General features: G+C 40.7%; 2 protein-coding genes across 3 annotated transcripts; both read right to left on the bottom strand.

Moving 5' to 3' along the window:
• Positions 1 to 1,283: 1,283 nt before the first annotated feature.
• LOC108553071 (elongation of very long chain fatty acids protein 7) lies at positions 1,284 to 3,803 on the bottom strand. 2 transcript variants are annotated; one of them, XR_001890603.1, is made up of 6 exons: positions 3,409 to 3,803; positions 3,142 to 3,332; positions 2,949 to 3,029; positions 2,675 to 2,858; positions 2,196 to 2,575; positions 1,284 to 2,074 (listed from the first exon to the last, which is right to left on the bottom strand). XR_001890603.1 is itself a non-coding variant. In XM_017907829.1 (5 exons), exons 1-5 carry the CDS (start codon positions 3,467 to 3,469, stop codon positions 2,253 to 2,255), a joined length of 840 nt encoding a protein of 279 aa, XP_017763318.1. In that variant the 5' UTR covers positions 3,470 to 3,803; the 3' UTR covers positions 2,024 to 2,252. The 2 variants fall into 2 exon arrangements, 1 of the variants encoding a protein (XP_017763318.1); XM_017907829.1 differs by having other exon boundaries at positions 2,024 to 2,575.
• A 3,810-nt stretch (positions 3,804 to 7,613) lies between these two features.
• Positions 7,614 to 15,565, bottom strand: LOC108553072 (elongation of very long chain fatty acids protein AAEL008004). The gene is made up of 4 exons (XM_017907830.1): positions 14,961 to 15,565; positions 9,517 to 9,594; positions 8,747 to 9,018; positions 7,614 to 8,641 (listed from the first exon to the last, which is right to left on the bottom strand). Exons 2-4 carry the CDS (start codon positions 9,563 to 9,565, stop codon positions 8,126 to 8,128), a joined length of 837 nt encoding a protein of 278 aa, XP_017763319.1. The 5' UTR covers positions 9,566 to 9,594; positions 14,961 to 15,565; the 3' UTR covers positions 7,614 to 8,125.
• Positions 15,566 to 16,601: the final 1,036 nt, after the last annotated feature.

The raw sequence follows: 16,601 nt of genomic DNA, 5'->3' as shown, positions 1-16,601 counted from the left end.
CTAACGGAACAACACTTTCCAATGTCAAAAACACCACTTTCCAATGTAACTGTTATCCATGATGAATAACTATTACTTGTGCCCGCAGTCGTAAGATAAAAATGTTTCGGTGCGAAGAAATTCCGAAATCGACTCATAGGTGGTGCATAGAGCGATGTTGTGCCGAGAGGGTAGAGACGAAAATGGCTGCATAGTAAGAAGATCGTCGTTGAACGCGAGGATGAAAGTTTCTATTTATCAGTTATGTAATGAGCGGTGCGCGATCTGTCGGAAGGAGTAGGTCAGAGAAATAAAAACGGAATTTCTTTCCACTTTTAGACACGATTAATTTACCTAAAACTGAATGGTAATGGTAAAGTCACGCATCGATAAAAACCATTGTTGTCTTCGCAGCCCAGAGCGCTGGCACTTTTGGATACAAAATAGAAGAAGCGCGATCGCGCCTCTTGGCACCCAAACGGTAAGCGATATAACGGCACTAGCTTCCTAAAACTCTTGTCACGTGCCTTTTTTATCTCGTCTCTCGACGCAGTTTTACCTTTCGCCTGGACCATCCGTTAAAATGTCAGGAAAGTAGGTCAACTTATTCGAACGGGTCCTAACTCGATTTCGCATTTGTTTTTATTAATTTCCGTATTTTTTGTTTAAATAGGTTAGGATGTCACAGAGATTAGAGTAAAGCGCGTGGTCACTGTTAGAAAATGATTTAGTGACAGATTTCGATCGTTACCCTTTTGATATAGTGTATGCTCGAGAGAAGACAATTGTACGTGATCGATTTTGATCATTGAGTCGCATGAAGTTGATGCAATGTGAACATCGTACGGATATTGCCTTGTGAGACGAGTTTATTTCTTTTCTAGGATTTCCTTCGTGGCACGTGTTTATGAAAAGTTGATTGCTCGTGAAAGGCAACAATTAAGAACGATCCAGATCGAGTTTCGGATTGAAGCGTGCCGCTCCATGTTCCAGATGCTCCGAATTTTAAATGACTGACGGTGATATAGATCCTATCTCATTTAAACACAAGGAATGGTATGTGGGCCGTAGTAAATATACTTGCGGCTAGTGAAATAAATTTATATAGAGAAATCGATGTAAATCATCGTTTTCTTTTCAAACATCTGCCACGTTTACTTATTACGCTTAAAATTAAATTATTGTGCAAGATGTCTTTTTCGATTTCGTGTAACCTCGTATAACCTCAAATTCACGTGTCCATGCTTAAGACCTTTAAGCAAACGTTCCTGAATAACATCAAGTAACCTTGAATGAACCTCGTGTATTTATTTACAACACTGATTGATTACAAGTGATCGATTAGTGACAACGCTCGCGCGCGCGCGCATCGTGGTCATTAGGTTGTCGCTTCCGAGAGGAAAGAATTTGCTTCCAGCGCTCTAACGTTATGCGTCGTCATTCACTTATTTCTATTACCTTTAAAACACAGTAGATTATCGCATGAAATACGCAGGTATCCGTTAGTGTTCGCAATCGCCATGGTTTGGCAAAGGTGTATAAGTAGCGAGAGATGACTAGTGAACTTAAATACAAAGATGAAATAGAGAATAAGTATTCCGCTATTTTTAACATTAAAACTACCATTGATTTGAGATTTTTTTTTCCAGTTAAAGTATGCAGTTACTTTTGATAAAATTATCGTTGACTTATGTTGAGATGGTAACGTAATATATCTATTTATTTTTGTTATACCGCTTGTTATTATTATTATTGTTATTATTATTATCCTTGCATACTATATTTAAATGCACATTACAGGTCAGTAGCTCTAATGTTAAAACAACAAGATTCTGAGTTTCGATACGCATGATCTGTCTTATCTACGAGGGGATGCTTTGAAAGCCACTTGAATGACTTTCACCGGATGCTCCAACAGCAATGAACGCGTTTAAAGGGAATTTTATGTGTTCCCATCAATTTTATATCGTAAAGGAGTGATATGATTATTGGGAATTTCCATCACATCCTGATCGCCTGTGTCTATGAGAGAGGGAGATTACGATCGGGTCCACCATATTTTATTGTTCATGCTGATATAACCTCTATTGCGGACCTAGATTAAATTTACGTCTAAATTTTTGCGTTACTTGACTGTCAAAGATATATATGAAATATCCAAAATATTGATAAGGGTTGAAAACGTAAATTTCTGGTATAAGTATCTTATGCCTTACATGCCGGGAAGGGAGCGAGATGTCCAAATGTGTGAGGTTCTAACACGTGGAACATTGCTATTGACTCTTTAACTTCCCGTTCGAAATGTCCGTTGTGACACCGTTCGAGCTGCTTTTTTGCCTTTTGATGTATACCCTGTAGTAGAAATCGCCGAACAAAGCGATCATAAAGAAATTCTGTGGTATCATCACTGTTGCGGTCCATTTGGGGAAACCACAGTCCTCCGACCAAACCAAGAGTATAAAGTGGAACAATATTAGACAGAATTGAGTGATCTGAAGTTGTGTCACGTACTTCTTCCACCAGGGTTTGCTTATTTTTAGCGAAGTGGCCAGGTAGTAGCTATACATTACTATGTGGACGAAACAGTTTATAGTACCTACGACAACAGACACATTCGATCATCGCAGAAGGCTTTTCCAACATTTATTTTTTAATAATTATATTCCAAGGGAGAAGAAAGTATCAAGCTACTTACCTAGAAAGGTGATATGACCTCCAGCCAAAAACTTGGTACATGCCCACGTGCCAATGGCCATGCCTGTGTGATGATAAACATGAAGGAACGATATTTGTTCTTCCTTTTTTCGAAGAACAAAGAAAACCGTGTCTAGCAGGTCTATGAGCTTCACTATGAAGTATAACCAAACGACCCAAGATATCTGCGTTTCAAGTAATGCATTGGTTCAGTCTCCGAGGAACGGTGAGGATAGAACGTAATTAGGACAGAATGGAAATCTAAGTGTATATACCTCGAGCGCACGAGGAGTATAGGAATAGTCCACTGGTTCGCAGTAAAAACTATAGTGGTACAGCCAGGCCAAATCCAGTGCCTGAAATTACAAATATAAAATGAACTTTTTCCAATTGCTGTATTCAATGAGCTGCATTTAGAAGTTTATAATAGGTATTTGACATTTCAGAAAAAATGTCTACTTGTGTTACCTTATAGAATACGTATGAACATAATACTATCTGTATCAGATTATATATCTGCATGACGACGTGTAAATCGAAAGGTTTCCTATTCTTCATGATGTTAGGTCCCAATTCGTGGATGAAGTACAGGTAAAACGCTACTATACTCAAGCAACCCCATGGTGAACCGATGAGGAAGTAGTCTTGCGTTCGCGGATCTTTCGGAGACAAAAACAACTCACGTAACAAACTTGCACCTTTTAACTTATGTAAAACAGATGAATGTTTTGGTACCTGCTAGTTCTTCGTTAATGTAACGATAACCGTGATAGATTCGCCGTATTAATGTCGCCATGTTGGTGTAACTCGACAGCTATTAGGATTCGAGCGTTTCTCACAAACGTAGGATTAGCGTCTTTCATAAGATTGTAACAGAGATTGTAGGTTCTTGATAATATTGGTTCGACTAATAGTAATGGAAGTGTCGAACCTAGTCTCTATTTATCAAGCTTCGCGTATCATCGGCAATGTACGAAAGAAGAAAAATAGAGAATCACACACAATAAGGAATTTAAAATGAAACGAGAGCTCCGTTGAATTTTGCTAAGCCGAGGATCCACAAATCAAATAACTTGCTGTCGATCGTCAAAGTCACTATTCGGAGTCCTCTGCACCCAACTAATCCCGGTGAAAAGTCCAAGCAGACTGTTGAAAGTGATTTCTCCAGTCATAAACACTCTTGAACCATACAACGATTGTATTTTAATGAATCGTTGGAATTGAAACAAAGCTGGCGAACGCTACATATTGCCGCCTAGAGTCCAACTTCTTTGACCTCTTTCGTTCGAGGGTGTACGACCTTACAGCAAACTGAATAGCACCTATATTATTTTCCAATCGTAGAGGAATCTAATTTACTATTCTAACTATTATTCTAACAATCATTGTTAAGTTTCATTTTGGTGTAAAAACATTTTAATGAAAATTTCGACCATCGACTGGAATTCCACGTTGCGTTACTCCATCGCGTCATTTATTATAGAACGTTTATAATTATTTACAATTTTCTTTCACGTTTTATATTTCGAATTATGTAATTCGACGCACAAAGAAGTTCTATATCAAATTACGTCAATGCGAATATTGAAAGTAGGTCATTATTCCAAGTCTCTTTTTGTTTTTTACTGCTCCCTTTTTAACAGCATTACGAAAACGGAGGAAGCAAATGGTACGTTTAATAGTTAGCAAGAAACGCAATCGCATATGCATAATTGTCCAATGGCAGTACATTGCAGGTGGTACAAGCGAATCGCGAAATTGCCGCAATCGTGGCAGACGTCCGGAACAGAATATGCAAACAGTCTCGCAGCTATGAAACTTTGCATCATTTTGCAATACTAGACACTTCTCGAACTCTTGATAGCTGCAAAAATCCGTCCTGAAATTGTTTGATTATAAATATTGCCTTTTCTAACCTATGCTAGAGAAAAATAAGAAATAGTCTAGTTATCAATTGAAACATTGTATTCGGTCTGTTCGATTAAAAGGTGTTCCTCAAAATTCGTTGAAAAATGGATTTATTCAAGCTTTAAAATGCGTAGGCATATATAGTATGCTTTGAACTAAAATACAATTATATTATTAATACATCCAGTCATCAGCATCAACGATGACGGATTGACATGTCCGAGGCATACTTTCCGACAAGTTGATGGCATATTCTTGCGGTAGGGATCTTCAAATTCAACAATGTCTTTCCGTAAATTCCAGTCTTCGTCTTTTTCCATGAACCAATATTTGGCAGATGGCTGTAATGCATTTTTATATATTTTAAACATTTTTTCGGCGTCTAAATTATCTTCAAAAGTGTGCAGAATGTCGTCTTCTATTTCATACCTCACCACCCACTTTCTGACTAATGTTTCTGATTTGCCTGTATATTCAGCAGCGACAGAATGTGATATTTTCGGCCCTTTTTGGGTGATTACAGAATAACGCTGCTTCAAGACGCGATGAATATGCAGCTCTCATGATACCTTTCCAAATAATGCTTATAGACTTTGTCGTTTAGAATCAGAAACTCGGAGAAAACTGAATATTTTTCTCTAAAACGTTCAGAGGAAAGCTATCCTTTACTGGATGCCACAAAAATTAAGTGGATAGCGATTGACTAAGTGTGTGTAAAGCCCAACACATTATTATCGGACAGACTGTGCACAGAAAAAAGTGTGTTTAATCTATCAATTATTTGACATTTGCATACAATAAGAGAAGTCATTGACCGTAGAAGTTTATAACGTCGCCACGTATTTTGAGAAAAGTAACGTAATCCAAATTTTATTGCAATGTTATCAACACTTTTGATGACAAATTTTATTGCAATTTAAGAGATTACGAATTTTCGTCTATTACCTTTTTTTCACGAATGACAGTTTATATTCATACGTTTATAGAGATGTTTTAATATAAGAATTACTTGCTAGGTATGTGTACCTGCACCCAGTGTACATAAGTAAGAGTAATCAGTATTACGTTAAAACTAAATAAATTGGTAAAGTATAAATAATTATATTTCTATGTTAATAATAGCCATTATTAATTTTAGTAAAAGCAGCCGAATGTCTTGGGTAGTTACAAAAGGAGGAAATCTGGGATCAGCTATTTATACTAGTTTGGTATGAATCAAGTAATAAAGTAGTACTCTAAAAGTAAATATATATATATATAATATCTGTAATAAATAAAGATCAATATTATTCTTCTAGGAACAACATGCCTTCAACAACTATAAAAATAAAAAGTCCCGAATCATCCATTTTGATCAGTTTGATAAGTGAACATCAATGAGGTATCCATATCTGAGAATGACGTACTATTGTAAATCCAGCACAACAAATTCGTTTCCATTTTTAAGGCCCGTCGAAAGAAAAGTTGAAGTATCATATCGCTTTAATTGAATACAATAAAAAAAAACTAACTTTCTTGTCTGTTGTTACATTAACAATATCTTTTTCTTCGTGTCACCGTGACATGGAAGTTGTTTTTAATCGATATGATATTTCAATCGATCGAATGCGCGCGTAACAGGTCACTTTTGACGTATCTCATTTTGTCTGTATATTGTCAGTAGACAATTAATACGATGGAGAAACTACGATCGGAACATCGATTGACGTCGACGTTCTAGACAATTGTCGAAAACTCTAATAAAACGTCACCGATGAAAGTCTATTATGCATAATCCATTTCACTTGCTAATCAGCTGCGTAAAGAATCAGTAATGACCGTGGCCGTGTATACCAAAATTTATTGTAAACCGATTCGGGTTTTTAAAACTACTGCCAGAACAGCTGTCCCTGGGTCACTCGCAAATTCTTTTCGGCGCTCTAGCTTACCGGCATCGAGGGGTCCATTATTGAATTAATTTATTTCTATGAATATGAAATGTTAATCTCCTTACACTGTTTCATATTATACCCGATATTCGAAACATTATTCGGTGATCATTAGATAGACACACAGTAGCATGAATGTACTATAGCACTGAGCATGTATACATGGATTAAACGCAGATATACATTTATTTACAGGAATTGTACAAGGTATCTTCAAACAGGTCTCGCAAGTAATCGTTGACATATGTAGTAAACACCATGTATAATTTCTAGAGATGATAATGTATTGACGAATGGCATTTTTAAAGTGAAGCGGATGGAGAGGTCCCGCGGGTCCCACGGTCGTGACCCTTAACGACAAAAGGACATTGACCAGCGTATAATCGAGGATCCGCTAGCCTTCGATGAGTATGTTATATATTTCGAATTTTTTTTCGTCGATATCAATGGATGGTCGTAGGAATGATCGTAGGAACCTCACGCGAGACCGGAGAATGAAGAAAAAACTTTCGAACGTTTACCGAAAAATATGGCTTCTTTATTACACATGTATTTCGATGTCGGTGTGTTAGTAATTCAATGATACAATTACATTCGTTTTGGTTCGTAAAAAATCGTAGACCTCTCCACTCTACTCGCTACTCTAGAAACTATTTTAATGCGAGCAATATTCACGATGATTACATGATTGTCAATTATCCTATAATTTTTAGAACTGGATCTTGTGTTTCGTACTACATTTTGAACATGCCTTATTGAAATGATGTTTCCATGAAAAAATTATCCAATCAAATTTTGACAAGTTTATGCGGCTTATATCGTTTGATAATGCTGAATATCCGTTTAGATTGCTTACTTTAATATTTCATTGATCTTGTTTTGCAATTAGATTTGTTGAAAAGAATATTTATGAGAAACCGATGCCTTTATACCGTGACTCGTGTGTATTGTGCACTTTCATATAAAAATTAGTGTATCAAATTGTCATGGAAGTTTCATTTATGAATATTATTGTCGATTGTTGTTCTGTAAAAGAAATGTAAAAAAATATTGCGAATTGAAACTTACATTCGAAGGAAGACGATAACTGTACTTGTTGCACTGTTTTATCGACGATTAGAGAGATTCGATGTGACCGATCTGAGAACCGGATCAACTGGTAATACCTTCGATCGAGCGGTTCCTTTATTACCGACAGCAATGACTGAATATTATCATCTAGAACTAACTTCTTTATCGATTATTACTTTTCTTTCGTTTTACTTTTCCTTTCGCGACGCGCTACAAATATCGAGTTAGGCGCCTAATTTAAAAAGAAATTGAGCTTGTACATGAACGTAAGTACGTAAACGATTGAGCGTAGCTATTATAAAATAACGCGGAGAACAGTCGATAAGAAGGTAAATATTCTTTCCTGTCCTCTGAAGACTTAGCGTACTTTACGAAAGATCGTTCCATTCCCGAGATGGGAAAGTGAAATCGATCGACCGATAATAAATATCCGACAGTCCTATTTATCTACGTTAGAGAGGTATGTATACTAACGAACATGAATGTTCCTTCGTAACGAAATGGTGCGCGATGAACGAAAACCAAACCACGTGATCGATATCTACTCATTCCACTTTCCTTGTCACAGTGATCTTCGCGTTTTTCTCGAATGCTTTGTTGGTTCGTTGCTTACTCTTGATGTAATTTTCGATATAGAATGATCCAAACATGTAGATAAATATCACCGAGTTGAGCATAAGTAAGAATGCCATAGATTTCGGGAAATTACATCCGTTGAAGAAGATTTGTAAGTTGTGAACGAAAATCATACAAAACTGAATCAACTGCAAAGAGGTTAAGTATTTCTTCCACCACAGGTATTTGTTCATGTGCGGTCCTATCGAAGATAGCATGTAGTATAGGTACATGATGATGTGAATGAAGGCATTGATGACGCCCAAAAACGTAGCATGGCCATTAGGCAGAAATCTGGTTCCGATCCAAGCGCATATGGGCATCAGAGCGTGGTGATATACATGAAGTCCAGAGATTTGGCGATTTTTTTTACGGAGGACAAAGAACACCGTATCCAACAGTTCTATTAATTTGCACATGAAATAAAAGTGTACAATGCTAGCCATCTGGAATTAAATTTATGAACGTAATTAATTTAATTTAATTAGTCATCAGTATTTATATGTCTATTTAACGAATTATAATCCTATTTGATTTATAGCGAGAAATACCCTTATAGCTTGTGGACTGTCCGAATAGTCGACGGGCTGACAGAAGTAATCGTAGTCGTACAGCCATCCACTCATCAGGCCTTCGTAAAGGAGGTACATGCTAAGCATTACTTGTATGAAGTTGTACACAATCAGAACGTTCCTTAAGTCGTACGGTTTTTTGTCTTTCATGTACCTTGGTCCAGCAGACACGGAAAAGTAGACATAACTGACGAGGATTATCATCAGTGGACCTGGCCCTGATGCCAAGAACCAATCCTTTGTCTTTGGATCTAGAATTATTTGACATGGTAATGCACGGTATTATCTACGTCGTTTATAGAGGTGTGGCTATTTCGAAGAACATAGCATGCTCGTAAAATCAGCCGAGCCTAAAAGTATCGGTGTTTCGACCTATGCAAGAATGATTTGAAATATTTACGGTGCGATAAAGCAATCGAATTCCTTCGTTGATATTGCTAACAAGGGTTTGTGAAAAATTAAAATTCTTTTGAAATAAATACGTATGTAACGATAGTAAATCGACGGTAAGTACAATAGTTGACGACCTAAATCGAAATGGAAAGTAATCAACAAATTTTCTCCTTTCAGTGCCTGACGTTACGCATTCATAAAGAACAGCTACCAGCTGTAGTTCTGAATGTACAACAATGGCTACATCAACGGTCTTATTTCGACATGGAACGGAGCTACCATTAAGGTACCATAATTTACGAGCACGCTATATTCTTCAGTCACACACACGTATCATGTATACAAATGTTTCTTACGATTTTTATTGTACATAAGGTCTTTATACCATTCCACGATGCCCGACATTGTCTCTGATTCCTAGTGATTGGACAAATCTGAAAGAAAGACAGCATGCCTTCCATTGATCTGGTTATCCTTGCATTGCAAAACAAACGATAAATTAAGCGGATTACTATAAACGCAAATAATCTTTATGCGGCTGACACTAATCCCGATGGTAAAGTGATTTATGAGAATTCCGTGTTGTTAGAGTATAATTGCCTTAGCAGGATTGCCACTTAGCAATCGAAGTCTGGTCGTCCCTGGAGCCAGTCGCAACACGTTCATCAATGAGCATCTTTGACGAACCTCATTGGATGGTGTCGCTAACAACCGCGTAATAACGAGGAAAAATTCCTTCGTTAGAAGCTAATAATAATACGAATAACCGCCGTTTTGAAGAGGACGCCGCTTTCGAAACGTTCGACCGAGGAATTCCGCTTACCAAACAAGCACCAGCTTCTTATATCTCACGTGTATAAATAATGATGCAAGAGGACACCAGCGAAAGGGAAACGTGGATAAGCAGCAGGAAGCTGAATTACTAGAATTGTGATAACCTCCTTCTTGTGTTTCATCCTCGGGAAGGAAAGAAGCAACAGAACGAAAGCACGTCCTTGGACCTCAGCCGAAGGCACTTGAATAGTCAAATTGTATTCGTGCTGTTCTCAATTATACGCTCAGCGATTGTCTGGAGAATGCAATCAGCGTGAGTATAACCAAGTTGTTATTCTTAAAAATATTTTTTTTTCATGTGTGTTTATGACCAAACATATCGGCAGAATATCATTATTCTATAAGTGATTTTCCGGGTAATTAACGAAACCTTTGTTACTCCGGATGCCGGTGACCTCGCGAAACGCACGATGACACTGCGTGATTTATTTGGTCAAGACTCAATTGGCTCTTTTTTGATCGATCATGTTGCAGAAAAAACTGTTCAAAGTTGAAGGACAGAGAACATTCGAAGAGTCGAGAAACAAACTTCCTTGTTTCAATCGAAATCCCGTGTCCGATTGGACACTGCCATGTAACACGGATTCGTAGATCATTCTAGATCGAGGCACGTGCCATTGGAACGCTATTACGAGCAACCGTTCATTCTGTCACAGACGAGAAAATTCCAATATTTCTATAACGTTATTCACACATTGCTTGGACCTTTATATAAAGAAAAAAACGGTGCAATTAGTCTAAGACTCTTTGCTCTGCATTGTTAATCGTAATATGAATAATTGCTCTACTAGATAGGGTACAATGTATCCAACTCTAATTGCGTCCATTGCATGCGATTAATCGAATATGATAAATTATATGCGAGACACGTATTCGTTGCGAAAAAGGAACCATAAATTGAATCGATAACAAATAATGATTGCAACACGGCAATAATTGCGAAATGCTGATACAGATGGCGATGTCGAAAGTGAACGAGATACGAAGCGGTCGAAATCACGGAACAAAGAATTGCTGGAGGTCACGATGAAGGAAGAGAAGACGGAACCGGTACTCTAGGTATAAAATATCGTCATGTGCAAGGGATGCAGTTTGATAGTTGGCTTACAACGTGCACACCGAAGGAGGGCAGGAACCTCTCTGGTGAATACCCGTTGCGAACCAAGGTGAACCGGATCGTTAATGCGCTGCTGTTTCTTCTGGACCCCTTTGCCCCAACTTCGGTCGTATACCAACGTTGGGACCCTCTCGTTATCTCCTCGTGTCCTTCAACGGTCAACCAAAAGACCTCGGCTAGCGTACAATGCTCCCAAGTTTGGGGCAACAACCAACGAATTTCTGAACCTTAAGATTCCATCTTCGCGTCTCTCTTTAAAATTCCTTCCTTGATAAATTTTTGGCTGCAGCTTCGAATTCGTGGAAAGTAAATTAACCATATGACAGAGGGAGTGTTTAACGCTGATTTTCCATTTCATCTTATCTCCTCGTGTTTTCAAACGCACGTCTTAAGATCCTCTGCTCGAGTACGATGCCCCCGAGCTTGGGACATCAACGATGGGATTTTTCCCACTTCGGATACTCGTTTCTCTCCTTAACGTTCCTTTCCTGATAAGGCTATGGCGAGCAGCTTCGACTTTGTAGGAATTAAAGCGCTACAGATCCAAATTCGAAATACGATCGAGCCATGTAACACAAAGCAGAGTGCATGCTTGAAGCTGATTTCCGCTTTCATAGGTTGTCAAATGGGAGACGTATGACATATCGTAGAAGACTCAGAAACGAAACGAGAGCACCGTTAGACACGGTAGTCTCGACAAATTCGTTTCGCAATCGCAACACTGTCGTTGGAAACTCGGTGAACAAGTCGTTTGGTTAAATTATTCATTCGCGGGCGTTGTCCTTTGAGTTCTTTGCGAAGTTCTTTTTGCTAACGGTCAAACGTTCGTATTTCTGTTGCAGATGAAAAGAGAAAAACCTAGGCCAGATCAACGTTCGTTCAGAAGTGGATGTAGCCCGGCCAGACTGGCGGAGATCTCGCAAAACGAGCGATACGAACGATTGCAGGACTTGGGATTAATTAGGATTGTCCCAGGAAAGATAGGGATACGAGACAGATACGATTCGTGCGTCAGGGTTCAAGGCAGGTGAATTATACTAAATGACTTTGCCGAGTGCGAGCGACTAAGTGCAGTCCCACGCTAATCCTTGAGTGAATGCTGAAGGAGGAAAATGTATCAAACCGGTTGCACAGTCAAATTCCTCACAAGTGAATGCGCACGGTGGAAAAGAAAATAATAAGTGTAATCAACACGTACGACGCAAAACACTCTGTCATTCATCATCATTACAACTTAAACGATTTATATCGGTTGTTTAATTATTGTTCGAACAACTTCACACAGAGAGGAATGCGTGACGTTACCGAATCGGTTCCCAATCACTGCACACGCGGAATCGATATGTAACGAGGAGAAAAACTGTCCATTTTTGCTTAAATATGCAGTTTAATTGGCGCTATACGCGAATATTATCAGAGACAGGAAATCGTTTCCGTTTCCTTTTCTCCCCACTTAACTTTGCTGCACCTTGAAACGATTTCATGACTCTTACGAATCCGTGAGAAACCGAAGTAACGAATAATCGCGAGAAAACATTCTGTCTGACATTTGTTGTCCCCCATACTTTCGAAGCTCGGGTCTCAAATACCGCGGTCATTGATATTTTAATACAGTCCTCGATTCAACCTACACGCATCATATTAACCTTTCGAAATATTAACCTTTATCCTATGGCAAAATGATTAGTTATTTACGCGTAATATCGTCGCCATCGTTGCAATACCCTCTCGCGTAGCGAAGAAAACGCTTCAACTTTCCTAGCCTCTTCACCTACGGTTTCGTCAATCCAACGTACATTCCTCGCGTGATTTTTCAATTTGCAAATTGATTACTCGACCCGACAAAGGCAACGAAATTACGAAAATGTGCTTTGCCAATATCAGCCGTCTTTGTCCTCTCGCAATCCCATTTTGCATAGAAAAATACGAGGCTCGTGAGCCATCGGCGATTCGTAAATACAGGCCTCGATTCATTCGGGAATCACGGTGACTCGAGTGGAAGGAATCCGCAACGAAAGCGATTTTGTCATGTAATAGCCAAAAATCTCTCCCCGTTTCATCTCCTCGCGATCTGCCGTTTTGTTATTGATGCGCGAAAAGGACGTGGCTCCGTGACCATGAGCGAAACCGACTCCAGCGGATGCAGCGATCGCGACAATGGAACGAAGGAGAACGCCTACATCGCCGAGATCGGTTATTTTTATTAGCTTATTTTTATTAGCGCGGTGCACGAAATTTTATTTTCTCTTTTTGCCATTTCCTGCACCTCGGAACCGCGCGAGGACAAACCGACCTCGACGAATTTGCCGTTCGCCGTTGCAACCACTTCGTAAACATTCCGAAGAATGCACGTTCCTCTTCTTCTCGTCGTAACGATTATAATCGGTGGTGGTAAAATCAATGGAAAATTCTAATCGAATTTATAGCGGTTCTGCAGGAAACTTTATCTGTCATCGACCGGTAGTCACAGTGCTTATTATGGATATGCAGATTAGATCGGCAAGAATCCGAGCTGGTAGCTAGCGACTAATTGGATTTAGATAACCGTTTATTAGCCCGATTAAGAAACATGGACAAATCTAAGAGATTGTCGAATAGGGATAGTTACTTGCAAGCAACGAACATTATCGATTGCAATTTTCAATGATTCGTTATATTTGCAAAATCGTGTGTACCGTTCGATTCTTTTCGCAACGGCAATATTTGCGGTGTAACGTCGCGAGGAATTCCTGTCCGCTCGCTTCTTATCGGGACGATTGCCATCGCGCCGACGGAAATGGAACCAGCGACGAAATCATGGGATTCCTCGCAGCGAATGGGAACGCGACTGGCGAAAAGCGGAACGTCCACTCGGAAATTTATACACGCGACCCGATCAATTTGCTCCGAGCGACGCGAAATTAATTCGCCAACGATATCGCGGAATCGCGATTAACGCGTCGATTGGTTAACGGATGGTCGCGGCTTTTGAAAGTATAATAAAATAAAGCGATTGGGTAATACTGGAGCATACGGTGCGTTCCATCGACGTTGCGATATACATAATTGCACACTCTCGATCTTCCCCAAGCGACCTACACTGCCAAACATTAACGCGCGAATAATTTGTTAATCAAACGACACTCGCGTTAATCCGCGACCGGAAGCTTTTTTGCGCGAGCTTCGCGATGCTCGTCGGACGCAAATTTTTAATTAAACCGCTTACGATTTTCCTGTTTACAAGGAACTCGACAGGGAAATTTGGCGTGTCTCGTGATTATCATACGATTTCAATATCTCGACGATTCCGAGGTATAATTAGTGCTAGCATTTGCGACGTTGGAAAATTCGTTATCCACGATTATCTTCTCTCCTCGATCGAGAAGCAGCATTAAGAGGAGCTATTAGTCAAACAAGTAGCATTCGAGTGGTTTCGTGTTCCCGTTGTTGCACATAGCCGCGTCTCACTGTTAATCCCTCGTCATTTTGTAACACTTGCAACGCGAATGCTCTTTCGTATAATTTATCGACTCGGGGTATCCTATCGCATCCTGCACGCATTGCGTCAGCACCTTGATCCCTGAATTATCTTGTCACTCTTGGTCTAGTAATTTTCTCCGGGGAGATATTAAATCGATGAAAATAAAGGATCTTCTCTTTTTCAGAAGTCAGACGGCTCTTGCCTCGGTCCGGTGCCTCAGTCCCGAAGAATGTTAATTAACAGGAGAGGGAAGGAAAGGAAAGGAAGAGGAAGAACAGAAAATCTCACGGCGAAATTAAAGCAAAAACCAAGGTTCATTCGATACGCCGCGAGTGCCGAGGTGCTCCAGAAAGCGCGAGGTAGATGGTGAAAAGGAAAGAGAGTCTCACCTGTTGCAATTGGTCGAACGTCGAGAAAGATCGTCGTCAGGTAGCTTATCCCAAGGAAAGAGAACCTCGCTGCCGAACGATCCACGGTGTAATTCACCTCGCGACTAGTCTTCCTGCGCGAACCTTTCCTCGTGCCGGCCCGCAAATCGAAGGACGCTCCACGCTAGGTACCGGTTGCTCGCGAGTAAAAAATGAGAAGAAGGTAGCCTTTGCCGGAGAGGGACGTCCGGCGAACGAAACTGATCGGGTGTTGCGGGTCCCAGGGCGAACGAGAGAAGCCGCGTGGTGCGTCCGAGGGAACTACTGTCGGAGTGGTAGCACTCGGTCCGTCTTCCAGCACGCACCACTGAAGAACTCTGATGCCAAGGTTGTCTCTCCCTTCAGCTCGGACACGAACGTTATCCTCCACGGTCTGACAACGCAAAGCTGTGCAGTCGTAGTCTTATATCCCTTCCAGCCAGGCTGGGTCGCGATTACGCTCAGCAATGGAGTCGATGTAGCCGATTTCCGAGCAAACACTCGTCCGTCACGCCGCTCCTCGCCGCATCTAGCCAATTAGCCTGCTCCACTCGCGTCGCGCGACGTCCAACTTTTCGACCCGCGTCCATCCTCCCCGCGCGTTTTCATTCTCTCCCTGGGAATTTCGCGATCATTCAACTTTCCACTTCCTCGGTTCACCTATGCTCCGCGAACAAGGAACGGATTAGCTCTGAACGCGAACGCGAATCCGTTCCATCGCTCGGCTAGTTGCAATTGCACCTGCGGTTGCCTTTGGCACCGCATTCGCCCGAAGATTCTGCAAGGGTTCAACATCTCACGGCTATGTCGTTACACCCTGTTGTGTCATTTCGTCTCACCCATAACGACATTCGACCAGTGTTACCTGCACACCGGGAGACTCGAGTCGGACCAGAAGCACGATCCACCTTTGATCCCGGGAGTCCTGCGTGGGAGAGAGACATAATATGACGAGAGACGATTAGCATAATCGATGGAAGAAAAAATGAGACCGATCTTGGTCAATGAGGACGATTAAACTTTTGATCCCGGGAGTCCTGCGTGGGAGAGAGACATAATATGACGAGAGACGATTAGCATAATCGGTGGAAGAAAAAATGAGACCGATCTTGGTCAATGAGGACGATTGTTTCATCGATTAACTGTTCGCTCAATGACGATCTTCGCGTTTGCTCTCGTTTCAAACGGACGAGGGATGCAGATGTACCCTTTCTTCTGTTGCGGCTCCATCGAGAAGTTATTTTTGAATTGGCGAGTCGGTTTGAGCGAGGGTTGGTCGATCAGGTAGCAGAGGGCTGGATGGACAGTCGAAGTTGGATAACGGGGGTTGTTCCAGGTGATCGAGCTAGGGAAGTTGAGCGCTCCGGATAACACGGGTCTAGGTCGGCTGTTCGCACTTGCATCGGCTCGAAGAGTGATCAATGGAACCGTGGTTAATTATAAATAGGATATTCTCGTGGACAAAAAATTGAATTCGTCGGGCACGTGCCTATGCGCGGAATGCGCGTTACGTAACTCGAATAATCCGCATTACATAGTTGCACGCCTGAGAAGAGGAACAGGAGGAACGAAGACAGCGAGAATTAGAATAATTTTCCACTGCGACAATGCGTCGATACAACG

This window comes from Eufriesea mexicana, unplaced genomic scaffold, assembly GCF_001483705.2.
Source record: "Eufriesea mexicana isolate 0111107269 unplaced genomic scaffold, ASM148370v2 scaffold9187, whole genome shotgun sequence".
Lineage (NCBI taxonomy): Eukaryota > Metazoa > Arthropoda > Insecta > Hymenoptera > Apidae > Eufriesea > Eufriesea mexicana.
The sequence above is the reverse complement of the archived record's forward strand: the minus strand, read 5'-3'. Positions and strand labels throughout refer to the sequence as shown.